Genomic DNA, 20,694 nt, shown 5'->3' with positions numbered 1-20,694 from the left:
TCATTCCAAACCCATCTTAAGAACACAAATTAAGATATTTTTAATGAAATCCAAATGCTTTCTGACCCTGCATAGAAAGGGACGCAACTGACACATTCAAGACCCAGAAAGGTAGGACATTGTTAAAAAGAATTCATGTGACCAGTGGTTCAACCGTAATTTTATGAAGCTACGAGAATACTTGTCCAAGACTGACACGGAAGAGAAGAAATTGTTAAATAAAGTCATAATGTCTGTTTTCCCTGCACATAAATATTATTCTCGAAGCTTCATAAAATTATGGTTGAACCGCTGATGTCACATGGACTGTTTTAACAATGTCCTTACTACCTTTCTGACTAACATGTTAGTTGGTTGCTGTCTATGCAGGGTCTGATAGCTCTCGATTCTATCAAAAATAAATTAATTTGAGTTCCAAAGATGAACAAAGGTCTTACAGGTTTGGACTGACATGAGGGTGAAAATTAATGACTGAAAACACTTACATGCTGAACAGGACGTTGTGTTGTGGACACACTCCGAGGCTCCGTCTAATGGAACTGAGCTCTGAGCGAATATCTTTGCCCATGATATATGCAGTGCCAGAGGTGGGAGGGAAAAGGCCAGTTAGGATAGACCTAAAAACATTGATAGGAAAGTGGAGGGTTAGATATTGTAACCAAAAAACTAAATCCAATCAGCCATCACGCCAATCAGTATGATCCTTCAGAAATCATTCTAATATGCTGATTCGAAATTCAAGATTCTTTGATGATTATAAAGTGAAATGTGAACTTACATGGTGGTGGTTTTTCCAGCTCCATTGTGACCAAGGAAAGAGGTTATCTGCCCTTCATAGAAGCCAAGTGTCAATCCATCGACTGCTAGCTTTTTGCCATGACGGTAGACCTTCACAAGATTCTCAATGTAAACTCCCAATTCAAGGTGAGTGGGTTCCTCTTCAATGCAGACGGCTTTAAAAACAAATAGATTAATTAAAACCGCATATGCCACTAAACATAGCTGCATGTGCCAGTGGCTTCTTAATATTTATACCGGCTCTACAAAATCCCTGTTGAAAAAACCAACATGTTCTGTTCTGAAGCATGGCAGCTGGTTTGAGCTGGTTTAAGCTGGTCAGGTGCTGGTCCTAAGCAACTAGCTCCTGCTCAGGATCAGCTCATAACCAGATTAAACCAGCTCATGACCAACTAAGGACCAGCTTAAACCAGCTCAAACCAGCTGCCATACTTTAAAACAGCATATGTTCGTTTTTCAACAGGGATCTTATAGTTTTTAAATCAATAATTGTCCATGACATGAAAATAATCATATATTCTGAATTTCCCTAAAAACAACTTCCTTACCCCCAGCATTGCCCTTCTTTCCGTGAATTGCAGTATTGTTTGTGTTGCTCTCTCCAAACCAGTAGGATTTGGTGAAAGGGAAGTACCATGGCCTGGGAATACCATACTGCCCTGGGAACACGGCCTCAATGTACCAGGTCATGACCCCATACATGAAGGCATCAAAGTACATGAGGATGAGGCAGGTGGTGAGGTTGTAGTTGTCTTCTTCCATTGGGCTGGAGAAGAGATTATTCCACTGGAGGCCCACACCCTGCTCCTCAAACAGGGCAAAATACTCACAGCCAAATCCAAACGCCACTGGAGACAGTAAGCTCTGTGGACACAACCAAATTAGATGTGAGTAGTGTCCTGTTTTGTCAGTGTTAGTCAATGTTTCCTGTAGCAAAACTGTACTACAGTTACGTTGTCTACACTGCAAAAAGTGATTTTCTGGTACAAATATCTAAATATCTATTGTTAAAGGGACAGTGCACACAAAAATTAAAATTCTGTCATTTATTACTCTGCGTCAAGACCTTCGTTTAACTTTGGAACACAAATGAAGATATTTTTGATGAAATCCGAAAGATTTCTGGCCCTCCAAGAGAACAATTGTTAAATAAAGTTGTTATTTTTGTTTTCTTTGTGCACAAAACATATTCTCGTAACTCTATAACATTACAGTTGAACTACTGATGTCAAATGGACTATTGTAACAATGTCCTTTCTACCTTTCTGGGCTCTTGTATTTAATCAAAAATATCCTCATTTGTGTCTCGAAGATGAACAACAAGAGGGTGAGTAATTGATGACAGACCTTTCATTTTTGACTGAACTGTCCCTTTAAATCAAGATACATTTACTTCAAGCAAAATTACATTAAAATAAGAAGTACGTGGACACTTAATCTCAAGTTGTTCTAGCAGAACCTGCGATAAGTCTACTGTAAGTCACTTTTATGACAAGTAACTAGGTAACTGCGCAGGATCAATTCGCCTTGGAAGACCCTAGGATTAAGTAATCTCAGTAACACTTCAGTGCTGATTCACCTCTAACTGAACTCTTGTATTAGTGGCCCATATCTCTAATTTATCACCTGCATTTAACTAGTTTAAACAGGAACCACCCTAGTGAAGATTCCTTGTAATCTAGTGTCAGGAACCAAAGACTACAATGGGTTTAAAGTGCGATTTTACAGTTAAGATGTTCTCATCACACCTGTAAGGCATTTTAGATAACGGGACCAGTATAAATTAGTTTCCTTATGCAATATACTGTACGATAACCTGTTGCACTTGGCCAACAACCCATGACGCTGCACATATACACACTTGCACTTTGTAACTCTGATATTTTTTAATTTTTTAAAAAATATTTTAGTAGGTGGTCGTTAACTTACAGCGATGACTTTGGCGCTGAAGCCCACGTAGTCTTGCCAAGCCACGCAGAGTACGTAAGGCAGGTAGAGGGTGAAGTAAATAATGCCGCCACAAGCCGCTGCCAGGTTGGCACGTGCGAACGCCGTACTGATCAGAAAACACTGCATGATGGTTACCACAGCGAATGACCCGAGGAAGAGGAAGACTACACCAGGATCACTATAGGGAAGGAGATTTCCCATCTGGAAAAATAAAAGAATTTAGGTTTATTATCTTTGATTTGCTTCTATTGATGACAATTTCTTAAAGAATGCCACATAATGAATAATAATCATTATTACAATTAATAGTCATAATCAGGGTCCCTGTAGGGTATATTTTTTATATAACTAAAATTAATAGAAATAAAAATTACTAAAATGTATACACACACACATTTGACCCCGGACCACAAAATTATTGATTTTTCTTTTATGCCAAAAAAACATAAGAATATTAAGTAAAGATCATGTTCCATGAAGATATTTTGTAAATTTCCTACCGTAAATATATCAAAACTAAATTTTTGATTAGTAATATGCATTGAATCATCAGATTCCAGATATTTAAATAGTTGTATCTCTGTCAAATATTGTCCTGTCCTAACCATACATCAATAAAAAGCTTATTTATTAAAGATTTTAATTTTATAAATGGACCCTTATGACTGATTTTGAGGTTCAGGGTCACATATTATATCACACATATAATATTATACATATTACACACACATATAATTATTAAAACTTCAAAAACACAATGAAATTACTGAAACTTAAAAATGAAAATATTAATAAAATATTCAAAATAATAATAATAACTATAATAGTATCACAAAGATACTAAAATAAAACATTAATAACAGTAATAATAATAATTAGTTACGTTAGTATTATTTATTTATATTTTTATAGTATTTATTAAGATTTTGAATTAGCTTTAACTTTCAAATTTTCATTTGAGTTTGTAATCATTTTATGTGCTTTTGTCATTATTTGTCATATATTTTCCTATTTTCATATTTTATTCATTTTCATATTTCTATTTAGCTTTTTTATTTCAGTTTTATTAATTGTAGTACTTCACATCAGTTATTGTCGAGGCAAAACTGCATTTTTTTATCTGTTTTTTCTTATTTATTTTTATTTTTCTTATTGTTTTTCTATTATTGTTGTTATTATGATAAGTAGTACAATAAAAAGATAAATATTCCAATCAAATAACAATATGGCATGATGAAAGAATAATGGCCATAAAGTCACTTGGCACTCTTAACATAAACAATCCTAAGACAGAAAAAAAGCAATACAGTATAAGTTAAAGCTGTGCTCCTTAGAAAACAAAAACTGTCTTAAGATCTGCTGATGTATTTTTAGTACCTTAAGTAGAAGAACGAGCAGGCTTGCGCTGATGAGAAGAGGGATGAGGCTGCTAATGAACCAGCTGAACCACAGGATTCCATTGTCCAATCCCATAATCCTCATGGTCTCTTTGAGCCGGGCCTCCTTCTCATAGACGACACCTTTGATGATGATGGCCACCGAGTACATCCAAGCCAGAGTCATAAAAAGCGGCATGGAACGGCTCATAATGCGAAGGAAACTACAAGAAAAGAGGAGAATTTTGAATAATTGTTCCTACTGTTACAGAAAGACTAGCATAAAGCAGTCTGGACAAGCATGCAATGTATTAATCATAATTTTTGTTTTAGCTCTGTTATTTGATTAGGTTTATTTGCAGTGCTATGGAATGCTTACATATCATCTACGTAACATGGATAAGGCATCTGTTGGATGTAAACACCGGTCTTCTCTTTGGTCCCAGTAACTGCTCTGATGATGCTGTGTTCAACCACATCCTGAAGGTAAGTAAATCCTCCCCAAACATACCGCAAATCCTCAAACGGATCAGCCCTGGGACCAGGATCCCAATACCTGTCAACAAAAAACACAATAAGCATATGAGTGTCTTAAAAATAGGAATTTCCATTTTTGGGCAGTTAGGAAAAGAAAACACTGACTTACCCATCTTTAATCTTGTTTGTACGCTCCACATTGTCGATATCCATGCGGATCTTGTAATTGACATGTGGGGGAAGTTCAGAGCTGTTTGAATGAACGTCCAGAAAGACAATTCCAGCCCAAAACTTTCTGTTATCCAAGAGACTCATGGAGTCGTTGACCAGTTTCTCCTCTGTGCTCACAGGTTCAAGTTTATCCAGGTTTACACACTGTAAAAAGCAACATCATTCAGTCACAATGTGTCTTTATCTGTTTAGTGATAGTGCGTTAATTTTATTTGGCAGTATTAGACAATAACACGCTACACGCTAACTTTTATAACTCACATAAAATAATCTATTTGACCTCTAATAGTCTTTGGCTTGCTCTTGTATTACTGTAAAAGGGAACTTTTGACCCATTAAAAATGACTGCGTATTGTTTGTCTTCTCCAGTCATGGTTAAACCTCTCTTTAGGCTACATTCAAGTCGATTTTCACTTCCTTTTTATCTTTCACATCTCATTTTCTCCAACTAACATACGTCATATTGCTGAATTAGATATAATAAAGACTCAAAACCCCACACAATTCATAAAACGGGACATGCAAACACGTTTTGCACGTGTCTTTCTTTCAACAAACGTGAAATCTAGCTGGTTGTGACATGCATGTGCTATGCCACTTACGCGACTTATGATTGGTTGTTGACTTGTTTTATGTGAAAGTATGTATGTGGGATACAGATGGATTATGAGATAGAAAGGAAATGTGTAGGAGGGGAAAAGAAAGGAAAAGGTAGCATGAAAGAGAGCTGTTCTGACCTCCATGAAACGGGATATGCTCATAATAGCCTGGTCGGTCTCATTGAAGACGTCCCGCCACGTAAACGCTGTTCCGTGGGGACGTGTGTCCTCGGAGTGCTTAGACAAGAAGCTTATAACATCTTCCACACTCCACTGAGTTCCAGCCAACTGGGTGCTGAAGAAATTAGCGGTGGCATTGTTTCGAAGAAGCGTCTGTGTTCAGAAGGAAAAAGAAATAAAAATTAGCTAGTTCCAGTTCTCCGCTGCAACCTCCAGCCATATAGGGGGCAGTAATAAGAGTAAGGCAGATCATACCCGCATTAGATTTACTTCTTCACTGTTCTCCATGAAGTTCCAAACCTTCGGTCTAGCTTCTTCCCACATTCCGCCTAAATCTCGTAAAATTCCGAGCTCCTGGAATGTCTTGTTGACCTGTGAAAGAACAAGGATGTTAATCAACAAATCACTGCAAGTACCATGCACATATATGACCCTGAACCACAAAACCAGTCATATTTTTAAATTGAGATCTGAAAAGCTGAATAAATATGCTTACCATTGATGTATGGTTTGTTAGGATAGGACAATATTTGTCTGAGATACAACTATTAAAATCTGGAATATGAGGGTGCAAAAAATCTAAATATTGAGAAAATTGTCTTTAAAGTTGTCCAAATAAAGTTCTTAGCAATGTATATTACTAATCAAGGTAGGAAATTTACAAAATATCTTTATGGAACATGATCTTTGCTTAACATCCTAAAGATTTTTTGGCATAAAAGAAAAATCTATAATTTTGACCCATACAATGTATTTTTGGCTATTGCTACAAATACACTCGTGCTGCTTAAAACTGGTTTGGTGGTCCAGGGTCACATATGTTTTTCTTTTTTTTTAGGATGGTTACCTCATGAATGATCTTCTGTGTTGCAGGGTTGTGTGGCGTGTAGAGAATCTTCCCCATCAGGAGAGGTTTCAATGCTCTCCAGATCATTCGAGAGATAGGACTGGCTTCCATGTTCTTCATCAGGTTGTTACAGTATGGAGCTAGAAGCACAATACATGAGAATATGCATTAAAGAATTAGTTCACTCTAGAATTAAAGATGTCATATGATGCAATTTCATGTTTTCCTTTGACTTTGGAGTGTTACAAGCTGTTCGTGCATATATAAGAGCTGTAAAGTTGCAAAGATTAAAGTCTCAAACCAAAGAGATATTCTTTATAAAAGTTAAGACTCATTCAATGGCTCATTTAAACACGCCCCCACATATCTACGTCACAGCGTGGGAAGATCTGCATAACACTGCCCAAAAGTATACGCAAAGAAAAAAGGCGAAACTTTTATTGTCAATGTAGTATTGTTGCAGCCACCGCCATGTTGTAGAGACACTGTGTGTTTCGTTGCAAAAGCGAAAGTACATTGTTTAGCACAACTAGAGTACACAACTAGAAATCAGTGGTTAAGTTATATTTACAACACTGTTCCAGAACAGTACAACGCAAATATTTGAGTATGTGCAGTGCATTTTACGAAGGATTGTTTCCTGAACCTGGGAGAGTAGCCTACAATGCTGGCTGTGCACATTATAAAGTGGGGCAATTCCAACTATGCAAAGACAGTCTGGCGCTTCTGACTCACAGCCTGTAAGTACATTTTCATATTTAAAGAATTTGCTACTGGCTATTTAAACACGAGTTTTGAGCAGTGTAGAGTAAGGCTTGTTGTTTGTACAATAACAAATGTAGACATGGTGTTGACGTGTGGCAGTATGAGTCATTATAATCAGTAATTATGTCGTTACTGGATGCAACAAATGCCTCATTTATAATGGGTTTTATTGATTTTGTCTCGTCGTGCCAGGACACGCCAGTACTACATGGTAAGGGGCGTAACATTTCTGTCACACACTTGAGGTATTCGGCCAATCAAAATGCACTGAATATCTGGATAATCAGAGCACACCGCACTTTTCAGAACGATGAGCTTTGTAAAAATTGCCGCATTTCAGAAAGGCGGGGCAGAGAGGAGCAACAATAATGTACAGTATGTGGAAAACAATGTTTTTTGAGCCTCAGACCGCATGAACACATTACATTACACCAAATACACAAAATAGTGTTCTTTCTAGCAACATCATATGACCCCTTTAAAATTTCCTCATTTAATCTAGTATATAAAAAACACTATATAAGCTCTGACGTACTTGTGGTGTTGTCATAGACTGAAACTGGTTCGTCATCACTGTCATTGTGGCTGCCAAACAGTGCCTGGAAGTTGCTGTCCTCGTACCAGTTGAGGGATTTGATCTTGAGGCCTCCGCCTTCCGGGTGTCCACACACGATACGGGACACAGCCTGGTACATCAGACTCGGTGAGTCTGTGGCGTTTTCTGTCAGAAACAGGATCTCATTTCGCAGGTCACTCCAGCTCCTCATACTGGCCAGCTGAAGGAATGAAAGAGGATACAATTATAATCGTAAAGTCAAGAAGGCTGATGTAACACAACAAATTTACTTAAGAGGTTTATATTAGTTTGTTAAACAGGTGTGTTGATTTTATAGGATTAGATCATTTGAGAATTAAAAGTAATTTACTCACCCTTATGTCATCCAAGATGTTTATGTCTTTCTTTCTTCAGTCAAAAAGAAATGGTTTTTGAGGATTTTTCTCTATATAGTGTACTTCAATGGGGATCAGTGAATTGAAGGTCCAAATTGCAGTTTCACTGCAGCTTCAAAGGGCTCTACATGATTCCAGCAAAGGAATAAGGGTCTTAACTAGCAAAACAATCAGTCATTTTCCGAAATAAAAAAAGTACTTTTTAACCACAAATACTTGTCTCGCACTAGCTCGACTTCTCGCATTACATAATCATGTTGGAAAGGTCACATGTGACGTAGGTGAAAGCTCCAACCCAGTGTTTACAAAGCAAACGTGCAAAGAAAGTCAACCGCCCTTAACAAAACCAGAACTAACCGCGCGTGACCTTTCCAACGTGACTACATAATGTGTAAAGACGAGTGTAAAGACAAGCATTTGTGGTTAAAAAGTATAAGTTTGTATTTTTTTTCAAGAAAATGACCAATTTTTTCACTATGCTGTAAAAAATTACTGATTTTATTGGTAAAAAAGTGTAAAAATGCTACAGAAAATCCCTATTAATTGTTCAATGGTAAGTTCCCCTTACTATATATGGTCAAAAACTGTATAGGACATTACATGTAATTTTACAGTAGTATACAGTTTTTGGAAGTGAAAAAAGAATGTATGAATAACCATATACTGACATTCCCAGAATTCCCTGTGTTACATTTCACATTTGATGTTCCTTCATTGAAATAACTATGTTTCTTCTTAGTTTTTTCTTATCAGTTGTGTACATTAGGGTTGTATGTTGCATCTAACGTTGAAGCTGCATTAAAACTGCAATTTGGACCTCCCACTGAAGTCCACTATATGGAGAAAAATCCTGGAATGTTTTCCTCAAAAACTGTAATTCCTTTCTGACTGAAGAAAGAAAGACATGAACATCTTGGATGACATGGGGTTGAGTAAATTACCAGAAAATGTAAATTTTAATTAGTGAACTAATCCATTAATATCAAATGTGTCATAAAACAATTAGTTGACCCAAAAAAGGAAAATTTTGTCATCATTTACTCACACTCATGTAGATCCAAACCCATATGTTTTTTTTTATTAGTTTTTCTTACTATTTAGCATTCAGACTCCATGGGATCACATTTGGAATACAGTGCAAGTAGTTTGGAATACTATCATGATACGGTAATGGTGCTTTTGTGCCTTTTTGAAGCATGAAAGCTCCAGTTACTATTCATTCTAAATGAAAAGAAGTGAAACAAGTGTCTCCTTTTGTGTTCCACTGAAGAAAGAAAGTCAGCAGGGTGACCAAATAACAAGAATTTTAATTTTGGGAGAACTATCCCTTTAACAGTACATAATAACAGAGAAAACTGACAACTATTACGAGAGATAATTTTAGTGTTTAATTATTCACTCCAGTGCAGGCTGTGTTTGCCTAATCCTTGACAGCTACTGTCATTGTCTAATGTTTAGGTCTTTCACCCAACAATCCCAAATCCAAAGATCCAGTGCCCCAAGGGCCTGTCCAAACCGAACGCAACTAGCTTTAGACAAACAAACCCTCCCATGAAAAGCTGGTTCTGCTTTTTCAACACACAAAAGGTTTTGTCAAACATAAAATAAAAGTCTATCATAAATGCATTTCTAAGCTGGCAGGTTTGCTTTTCGAGGTTGGCTGACAGGAAAAGAAATGTTATTCTGTGCTGGTCACGACATTTCATGGTTAAACAACCCCAACTGTCCTGTGAAAACTTTAATTTTTATTATAAATCTTCAGAAAAGGCCCCAAGTGTGTCTTCATTTAATCTGATTGCTGTCGAAGAGAAACAACTGAAAAAACAGATTTTTTTCTTTCCTACAGGTGCTTTTTCAACCTCTTGAGTCATCTTGAATCTCGGCAGGTAAGAGAAATACAAACATGTTTTGCAAAGCACACTACTCTTACTTTTTCAGTAGTATACAGTATGTGCATACAAAAAAAATACTATGCAGTAGGCAGTAGGTTAGTATTTCGAACATATCTACTGAGTAGAGAATTGCTTCTCCAGGTTATTAATTTTAAGGCAGGTGTGGACAAAGCTGTGCAGGATAAAAGCGTGCGAGCCTTACGGATCTGACTCAGCAAGCAAATAAAGTCACGTGCTGCTAATTTTGTGTAAAAGTGCACAGAGAATGGAGGGCGGAGGGTGCAACAGATGTCCTACTGCAAAAACAAAACACTCGCACAGAGGGGGAGAGAGCAAGAAATCAAGAAGGAATAACGTGCCAACTAACATCTTAAAGCTGTGATCAACTTGCATGCAAGTTTTTAAATTACACTACTAAAACTGATTTTTAATCTTGTTTTATTGCATGCAATATTAGATTCAGAAAACAAATACTAAATCAAGTTTTTGTTTACTTGCTTTATAGGCAAATAAGTGTTTTTTTTTCTTATTTCCAGAGTAAATAAAACAAACTCATTCTATTTCTAATGCTGAAAATTCTGTCACAGGAATAAATTATATTTTTAATGTTTTTTTTTTTAAAAAGAAGTCTCTTCTGCTCACTAAGCCTGCATTTATTTGATCCAAAATACAGCAAATAACGGTTTTCTATTTAAACATTTTTTATTTAAAAAAATGTAGCTTTGTAATCACAGGAATAAATTACATTTTAAAATATATTCAAATAGAAAAACGTTATTTTAAATAGTAAAAATATTTCACATTTTTACTGTTTTTACTGTACTTTGAATCAAATAAATGCAGGCTTGGTAAGTAGAACAGACTTATAAATCTTACTGTTCAAAACTTTTGACTGGTAGTGTATAAATATATACAAGCCTAAATATTTGCATATCTCTTCTGTACTTTTGCTTTTCAAGTATTGCTTATATATACTAAATGAAAAACAAGACGCAAATACTAATCAAGAAATTGTGCTTCATCCAGTCTCATACCAACACAGTGAAAGGTTACTGGAATTCACCATCCGTCTCAAACATGAAAGTGAGCCAGCAAACTAGAGCAGCGGGTTGAGTTTAATGCTCCATTCACTTAGACTCGCAGCCAAAGGTTTCCCTCTCAGTTGAGCAGAAAACAGAGGGGCTTTTGTATGGGCAAACAGGTCACGAACGCCTATCTCACTGTGTTAAGCAAACGTCTTTATTGCGGTTTTTGGATACTGACTGCTGAGTAGATAGTGTTACTCTTTCTCTCTGGATGCTTGTTCAGCTGTGCTTGGTTGTATATCTGTTCAGCTGGGAGCTGAAACAACTTTCTCTTCCTCCCACTGTGCACTGCTACAGCTGGCAAACGAGACACTACCAAACTCATCGACACATACAGGCCCAGTGTGACACTTTTACTGCTGCGTCACAGTCTCAGCAGTTGTCCTCGCCATTAAATGTCACTTTCACTCTCATGGGATGATTTTAGAGCCTTACTGTGTGCTGTTTGTTTAAACTATGATAGACAACTCTCACATGTATTTGTTTGACAGTTCACAGGACTACTCAGGATTGTTCTACCTTGTCTGACAAAACTTTAATGATAAGTGAAAAATATGAGGTCTACCTCCACAGCCAGTGATCCCAGGCTCTCCAGAAGGTTGTCTGTGGCTTTGGCAACTAGACGGACATCAGTGGCATTAGTCCTTATGTCCGACTGTAAAACAGAGAGAGAGAATTTTAGAATTGCATGTAGTTAATATATATAATACATATAGTTAAACAGACACAATTATTTTTGACAGTATATAAATGTATAATATAAATTGTGCACTTTTTTATTTTAATTAATATAATTTATATATTGATTTATATATATAACTTAATTTATGTTTTTTACACTACACAAATGTGTGCGTGTACACACACACACACACACATGTTTGTTTTTGTGAATTGTGGGGACTTTCCATAGACTTTTAGATTTTATACTGACCAAACGATATTGTCTATCCCCTAACCCAACCCTAACCCTAAACCTAGCCCTGACAGAAAACATGTTTGCATTGTTACACTTTAAGATAAACATCATTTACTATTACCGACCGCAGGCCGGTCCCCACAATGTCAAAAATTTCAGGTTTTACTATCCTTGTGGGGACATTTGGTCCCCACAATGTAGCAAAAACAAGTACACACACACATACACACATATATACTGTATATATATATATATAACAAGCTTAATTATTTTTTACACTGTAGAAATGTATATAATATAAATTTTGCACATTTTAGTATAATTTATATGTATATACTTAAAGCATGAGATCTAATATAAATTGCACACAATTTCACACACACACACACACATATACATATATATGAAGCTTGATTTTTTTAAACTATATAAATTTGCATAATTTTATTCTAATTAATATAATTAATATGAATTTATATACATAGCTTTACATACATAGCTAACTTACTTTATTACACTACGTAAATGATATATATATATATATATATATATATGTCTAATTTATTTTTTACAGTATATAAATTCTATAATATATGCAGATTTTTATTGTAATTAATATAATTAATATAAATTAATTTCTATATATATATAGCTTTGTTACGTTTTATTTTTAGATATATTTTTTACACTACATATATATATAACAAGCTTCATTTGTTTTTTTACATATATTTTTTTATATGTATATACATAAATCTTACTTTATTTTTTACAGTACATATATATATATATATATATATATATATATATATATATATAAAGCTTAATTTATTTTTTACAGTATATAAACATATATAATATAAATTTTTTTCTTTTTTTATTCTAATTTATGTAATTATTAATTAAACATTATATCAATTTGTATAATATAAATTGTGCTGATTTTTTTCATCTAATTTATATAATTTATATTACATTACATAAAACACACATATATGTGCACTGTAAAATTATTTTTCTATTTTTATATATTTGTTCTTTTTTAACCGTTATATATCTATTTGTTTTTATTTTATATTATACTTTACATTAGAGTTACATTAGACAACTATGTAAAAGAAATATTATAATATACATAACCTACATAAGGTTACATCATTTAAATTACATATTACATACATTACATATTACATAGTATAGGTCATTCACAATATTGTGTGTCACTCGGTTTTATGGCTGAAAATCAAATCTAGTTGCTCTCGTATCTAGATGGTTCTCGTATCAAATTTGCATGGCAGTAAATGATCAAAGAGCCATAAAGTTATGTAAGGCCTCATTCATTCCATGCATTCTATTTACTACCAGCCAGCGAAATCAAACTAAGATGACATATTTATCTGATTTTCCACTGCACTTCACTTTCCAAGAATCCTACTGGTGACTCAAAATCATCTTTCGTTGACCAGATCTATGAGTTAAACTGACATCTTTGTATTCCTTTTAAATGCTCATAGAAAGAAGCAGAACAGAGGAACTGAAGCTGTCGTAATTTCCAGCTGTGCCTTCGGGCTATATATTAAGGTAGGTGTGTAGGGCAACATGCAATGACATGCATCCTCCCACGCTCCTCATTACCAGCTAACTTGCTCTTTCTTTTCCTTTCTCTCTTTTAACTTGTTGTTGAGTTGTTTGTGTCTCAGCCCAGTGCATGCCAATGATAAAGTCACCTGGTTTTGTTTTTAACAACTCAGCAACAGCAGTGGAGAAGGGGAGGACTCTGTTGCACTGCTTTGGGAGATAAGATGATGACCTCTGTCACCCTTACACACACAGCAGAGCAAATTTATTAAGCAACAGTTTAATTTACACCCTTTCCTGACAACAAAGCCACACCATCTGGACTCATCCAGAACTCCAGACTGGCCATTGCTGTAGGCATTTACATTTCTCTACAGTAAAACCGCTTGTGTCCTCTGCAACACTAAACAAATTACGTATAATATGATTTAGTGATGGTGCTAAATAGTAGAATATAATGCATAAAAAAAGTCTCTTTTAAGACCATTAAGATTTTTACACTGTGAAATTATTTTCTTAACAATTAAAAATCAAAAAAACTTCTTTTTAGCCTTTTTTTGTAATTACTCTCAATTATGATTCTCATTACTTTAAAAAATATTTTAATATCTAAGTGAACAATGGTATTGTTTTGACACAAAATATTTACCATTTAAAATATATAGAAAAAGAAATGTATTGTTGAAATAAGTAAAATACTAATAACAATAATAATAATAATAATAAATAATAAATTCTACCCAAAATATGAAACTGTATTACTATTATTATTTTTTTTTCTTTTGATTTTTGGGTGGAATTTATGACATGGACATAGTTTAATTTAATTTAATTTAATTTCTTTGTATCAAATCTGTTCATTCTGATAATAAATTCCGCCCAAATAAAAAATATAAAACTGTATTGCTATTATTATTATTATTTATTTTTCTTTTATTTATTTATTTATTTTTTTGGTGGAATTTATGACATGGACATATTCTTTATAGTTTTTATTAGATTATGATCATTGTAATATATGGTAATTAAAAAATATACATATTACCACATTTATTTATTTATTTATTTATTTATTTATTTATTTATTTATTAATTAATTCTAATTTAATTTCATTATTTAATTAAATTATATCTTTGAAAACATGTATCAAATCTGTTCATTCTAATAATAAATTCTTCCCAAATAAAAAATATGAAACTCTATTACTATTATTTATTTATTTATCTTTTGATTTTTGGGTGGAATTTATGACATGGACATATTCTTTGTAGTTTTTATTAGATTCTGATCATTGTAATATATGGTAATTAAAAAATATTACCATATTTATTTATTCCTTTTAATTTAATTAAGTTATTTCTTTGAAAATGTGTATCAGATATGTTCATTCTGATAAGAAATTTCACCCAAATAAAACATATGAAACTGTATTACTGTTGTTATTATTATTATTTATCATCAAATCTGTTTATTTTGTTTCCCTCTAGGATGTTTCTTACCCTAATAGGTTTAAGGAAATCCAAGTTGGACTTGAAGTGCTTCTCGGCCTGGTCCAGCCAGCTATTAGGAGAGCTGCAGATGACGTTCTGGGTGAATCTCGCCACCCTTTTGTCTGGGATGGTCACAAAATCCTCAAGTGTGGTGGTGCTGCACATATCCCTTAAATGGACGCCAAAACCTTTGATCAGCACCTAAAACACGAGGAGCATTGGTGAAAAGACGGTAGGAGTGAGAACAGATAAAAGAAAGGTGCTCATGTGAACCGTGAGGGGTTTGGAGATAGAAGGGAACAAAGCTGTTCAGATGACCCATGAGTTTGTTATCAAGACCGGGACATTATAAGGCACTTAGACTAGATGCCTTGAATACACATTGCGAGGGTACATTAGGATAAAACTAGGCTGCCTATGGTCATTTATGAGGACTGTAGATTGTGTAATGCCCTGAGGGCATGTCACACAGCTAACAGATGTTGATTTACAAACAAAAATCAAGTTGCATGCTGGTTTCCTCTCTTTAACTGTTTCCTCAGGGCAGTTTACCAGCATGTGTGGAGTAAACTATCAAAACGGACCTAGAAACAATGACCGTGTATGCTGTGTAATTACAGTACAACAAGTGTGAGGTTTGGGTCAGTGGAGAACTTAAAGACTTCCAGAACAACAATTTACAAATAATTTACTCACCCCCTTGTCATCCAAGATGTTCATGTCTTTCTGTCTTCAGTCGTAAAGAAATTATGTTTTTTGCGGAAAACATTTCAGGATTTTTCTTAATATAATGGACTTCAACTGTGCCCCTGATTTTGAACTTCCAAAATGTAGTTTAAATGCAGTTTCAAAGGGCTCTAAACGATACCAGCCGAGGAAGAAGGGTCTTATTTAGCGAAACAATCAATCATTTTTTTTGAAAAATAAAAATTTGTATACTTTTTAAGCACAAAAGCTTGTGTAGCACAGGCTCTGGGATGTGCGTTCTTGAATGATTCGTTCATTTTGAACGGATCTTTAATGTGACTCGGGAGGAACGAGTCATCTCAGGGAGTGATTCGTTCAGTCCTATTTAGGTTCTGTACTGGAATTAGTTCACCTGTTTTGAGTCTTTGCATTTTTTTTCGAGTCGTTATCTTATGGGGCTGTCACATGATGAACGAACGACTCAAACCCGAAAACTTGTCAGATAAGAGGTGAGGTGAGCTAATCATAGACTAAAGAACCAGGTAAACAATTAATTAATCTTTTCTGTTTCTTATAGCATTACAGTTTTGTCTTGTTTGTAGTGTGATCAACATTTTTGTAAGCAGTAGATGTGTTGAAGTAATACGTAACATTTTAATTATATTTTGCTAAAATTAACACAATTTTTTTCATTTTGCTGAATGAGACTCAAAGGTCCGAGTCGATAAAATGATCCGAACTTTCCATCACTACTACGAATCACGTCTAAGTTCATCGTCCATTTACTCCGGCTAAAAAAGGTAGAGTACGGCGAAAAACTCTTATCTTATTTTCTCCTACAACTTCAGAATCGTCCGACATGGTTGTAGCTTTTTTTGTTTGTAAACAGCGTTTGACTTAACATTACTTGCACTTTGTTAGTCTTTGCGCGTTTGCTTTGTAAACACTGGGTCTGTAGTTCCGTGTGACCTTTCGACATGATTCAATAGTGCATATAGTGTCGTGAACGGGCATCCTAGAGCCTGTGCTACACGAGATTTTGTGCTTAAAAAGTATACAAATTTTTATTTTTCAAAAAAAAAAAAAGACTGATCGTTTCCCTAAAGAAGACCCTTCTTCCTCAGCTGGGATCGTTTAGAGCCCTTTGAAGCTGCATTTAAACTACATTTTGGAAGTTCAAAATTTGGGGGCACAATTGAAGTCCTTTATATGAAGAAAAATCCTGAAATGTTTTCCTCAAAAACCATAATTTTTTTACGACATGAACATCTAGGATGACAAGCAGTTGAGTAAATTATTTGTAAATTGTTGTTCTGGAAATGGAGTTCTCTTTGGACACCATCTACGCTTCAAAATAATGCATTTCAATGCTCACCTTTTCAAGATTCACATCAGCTTCCAGAATATTCTGTACATAATTATGGGAAAAGGAGGCGTTCTGTTGGAGGAACGTGGAAAGGGTCTCATTTTCACGCAGGAAGTCCTTCAGCTTGAAACCTAAGGACAAACATACCACTTTAGTGTGTGCGTGTTAAGCAATGCTTCACAAAACCACCATACAATGGCTGTAGTTATCGGTTTTCAGCAATTTGACCAGACTTTTAATTTCAGAAGACCCGCCCCCACATTTTAGGATTAATGTTTTTGGAAACGTCCATTAGTTTACATTTACATCACATTCTTAACAAAACCTCAAACTTTTATTCGGGATACATGTGCTCACTTGCTGAAATTCAGTGCTGTTCATTCAGGTGTGGAGCCTTTGAGAGTGTTAACTACATACTCGTGTGCTCTCCTTGAATTTCATTCCTCTTTGAAAGTTCAAGTGCATGTCTGAGCAGGCCAGCGAGAGAGGTTCACTTGGGCGTGAAAAGAAACGTCGACTGATTCATCGTGTGATTCCACAAACAATGTACAGGGAGTCTAGTTGCCTAAATGTTCTGGAATCTAAATCAGGGCTTGAAGTACAACATGCAAATTGAAAAAAATTGGACAGAAGTGTAAGACTCTCCTTTCTTAAATAAATAAATACTTTTTTTTAGCAAGGACCCATTAAATTGATCAAAAGTGACAATAATAACTCTGAGATTGTTACAAACAAAGTAAATGGTGTTCTTTTAAACTTTCTATTCTTCAGAGAAACAGTTTTCAACATTGATAATAATAGGAATCTTTTCTTGAGCAGCAAATCAGCATATGAGAATGACTTCTGAAGGATCATGTGACACTGAAGACTGGAGTAATGATGCTAAAAATTCAGCTTTGCATCACAGGCATAAATTACATTTTAAAATATATTAAAATAGAAAGCAGCTATTTTGAAATAGTAATAATATTATACAATTTTACTGTTTTTACTGTATTTTTTTATCAATTAAAACCGTAAGCAAACGAGACATCTCTTAAAAACTAACAGACCTAAAACTTTTAAATAATAATGCATTCTTTACATTATTTGATTTATATGACGAATCACAATTGCAACCAAAATCCTAAAATGCGGTGATGGATCTGCTGAAATTCAAAGTTCGGTCAAATTGAAAGTTTTTCAGATCCCTTTTCTATGAAGAGTGTAGTCAATTCTGTAAATATAGGGACATCTCCTATGTTGCTAGACAGTAGACACTTCCTCCTCCAATCCATGCGCTTGAAGTCATACTTGATGTGTATGGAAAAGTGTAGCCATTCACACCTTGCTAACAACTACCAGCCCAACTGTCTCCATGTCTTCCATCTGTGCTGTTCAGGGAAACAAAGGCTGGAAGTGTGTCCATTGCTAGGGAGGGGCAAAACCCCAGGAGGTGGCAGATTCCTGAACTATTCAGTCGCTTCCCCACTAATCATTCTTTTGAAAAGAGGGTAAAGGGGGAGAGTAAAATCGGGTCTGAAAAGACATGTGCAAGGACCTTTTGTAAAGTCATGGCCAATTACATCTGTTAGACCTTTTTAGATAGTACAGGTATACGCAAGCTCAAAATGAGAAGGTCTAGTTAGTCTCAATGATCTGTGGTGAAATCAAGATACGTATACGTAATACATGGGTTTCCAAAACCCTTATTCCAGTTCTCAGTCAGTTGTAACCTATGTCTTCAAATTGACAGTGACATTCAAAAGTTTGGTGTTGGTAAGACTCTTATGCTTTCAGCAAGACTGTATTCATTTGATCAAAAACAGAGTAAAAACACTAAAACTGTGAAATATTATTAGAATTTGAAAATAACAGCTTTCTATTTTAATATACTATAAAATGTAATTTGTTCCTGTGATGGCAAAGCTGGATTTTCTGCATCATTACTCCAGTTTTCAGTGTCATATGATCCTTCAGAAACCAATCTGATATGTTGAAAGACGTTAAAAATATTGAAAAAAGTGGTTCTACTTGATATTTTACGGAAACTGTGATTCTTCATTGAATAGAAAGTTCAAAAGAACAGCATTTATTTAAAAAGAACTCTAGGTATTATCGCTTAATGTAACGTAAACGTCTTACTGAAATATGTAGTAGAAAACCCATGAAATATTTACGTTATTTTAAAAATCCACATCGTTATATGTCTATTTTGGACTATGAGGGGGTCCATTATTTTGATTACGTAAAACGGTTGTACGGGTGAGCTACTGGCGGAATACACAACTCAGAAAATAAAATACAGATACGATGACCAAAGCTGAAAGAGTTTATAGGTGGATATAATCGTAGGCTTAAACCAAATGCCATACCATTGATTTTTCCACACAAACAGTCTAAAAGTCTTTTTTAAAATAATGTAAATCTTTCATAGGCTTTCTACTATATATTTCAGTATACGTACAGTTGAACGCATAGCCTTTCAAAGTATTCTCCATTTGATTTTATGCATTAACGCAGGTGGTCGACACGTGCTTCAGAAAGCTTCATCTATGTCCAGTGTCTGCTCTATTTTTCTCCATAAGTTAGGACCGGTAACAAATATTTTTTTTAACTCTTTTAAACCAAAGCTGGGCTATCTTATACCCTCTTGCTCGTAAACGCTCGTCAATGTGAGCATCTGTTGTTGTTGCAGTGTTCGCTATTTTGTTGTTGTTGTTTTGTTTTCTACTGTGAAACAGCGGCCCAGGACAGTGTTGCCACCTTGTGGAACAACTGATTACTGCGAAACAAATTTGCAGTTATTTGCGTGGTTACAAATATCGGATTGTACACTTACCCTCACATACACATAAAAAGTGAAGTATACTTGAAAAAAGTGAAGCATACTATACAAGTCATATGCTCAATAATCAAAAAGAAAACCATTACAATTTTCTTTTGCCGACTACAACAATTAGCATCATATTTTGGGTGTGTTGTTTTTCAGAAACATTGCAACCCATTATGAGGCCAATGTAAAGCAGCTATTTAGAGCTCTTTGTGAATTCAGCATTACAGCTAATCATAGCAAATGATCTAGGTGTGAATGGGTTCAAGCAATAACTATAACCTAAACCCAAAGACCTCAACTCTTTCATGTCTGTCGAGAATAAAGACAGAAATGAATGAGATCGCAGCATGCGAAAAAAGCCCCACAATGACTGGATGGCGTGTTCAAAGCATTCCTATTGTCATGCACGACAGTGTGAGACACAATAATGAAGCTTTAATTTGAACAGGTGGACTCACATGGCTCTTTTTCCTCTGATTTCAGATATTTAAACTACAGAACAGGAACAAGATTTAAACTTTTGCGGGAACAGGAGAGTGTATTATGTGAATTTAGGTCCATTTTGGATTCATTTGATCGTCATCTACCCATTTCACTGTCACCGTTCTGAAAATGTCATCGCACTTCATTTTTTGGTTAAATGCATTCTAGAAATTGTTACTGCAGACATGCTGTGATGGCGCCTGT

At 34.9% G+C, this 20,694-nt stretch overlaps 1 protein-coding gene across 1 annotated transcript in view; it reads right to left on the bottom strand.

Annotated features, from left to right (window-relative positions):
* The window catches only part of abca1b (ATP-binding cassette, sub-family A (ABC1), member 1B), a 43,262-nt gene that overhangs the window by 14,382 nt on the left and 8,186 nt on the right, over positions 1–20,694 (bottom strand). Inside the window, exons 6-19 of the mRNA XM_051127171.1 lie at positions 17,202–17,323; positions 15,149–15,340; positions 11,717–11,806; positions 7,759–7,999; positions 6,459–6,598; positions 5,867–5,983; positions 5,570–5,764; positions 4,771–4,976; positions 4,504–4,680; positions 4,126–4,348; positions 2,728–2,949; positions 1,347–1,662; positions 779–953; positions 486–617 (exon numbers count right to left, since the gene is read on the bottom strand). Of these exons, the coding sequence (XP_050983128.1) occupies positions 486–617; positions 779–953; positions 1,347–1,662; positions 2,728–2,949; positions 4,126–4,348; positions 4,504–4,680; positions 4,771–4,976; positions 5,570–5,764; positions 5,867–5,983; positions 6,459–6,598; positions 7,759–7,999; positions 11,717–11,806; positions 15,149–15,340; positions 17,202–17,323 (2,548 nt within the window). The remainder of the gene's footprint in view (positions 1–485; positions 618–778; positions 954–1,346; positions 1,663–2,727; positions 2,950–4,125; positions 4,349–4,503; positions 4,681–4,770; positions 4,977–5,569; positions 5,765–5,866; positions 5,984–6,458; positions 6,599–7,758; positions 8,000–11,716; positions 11,807–15,148; positions 15,341–17,201; positions 17,324–20,694) is intronic.

This window comes from Labeo rohita, chromosome 14 (assembly GCF_022985175.1).
Source record: "Labeo rohita strain BAU-BD-2019 chromosome 14, IGBB_LRoh.1.0, whole genome shotgun sequence".
NCBI classification, from domain to species: domain Eukaryota; kingdom Metazoa; phylum Chordata; class Actinopteri; order Cypriniformes; family Cyprinidae; genus Labeo; species Labeo rohita.
Note: the sequence above shows the minus strand (reverse complement) of the source record. Positions and strands in the feature narration are given on the sequence as shown.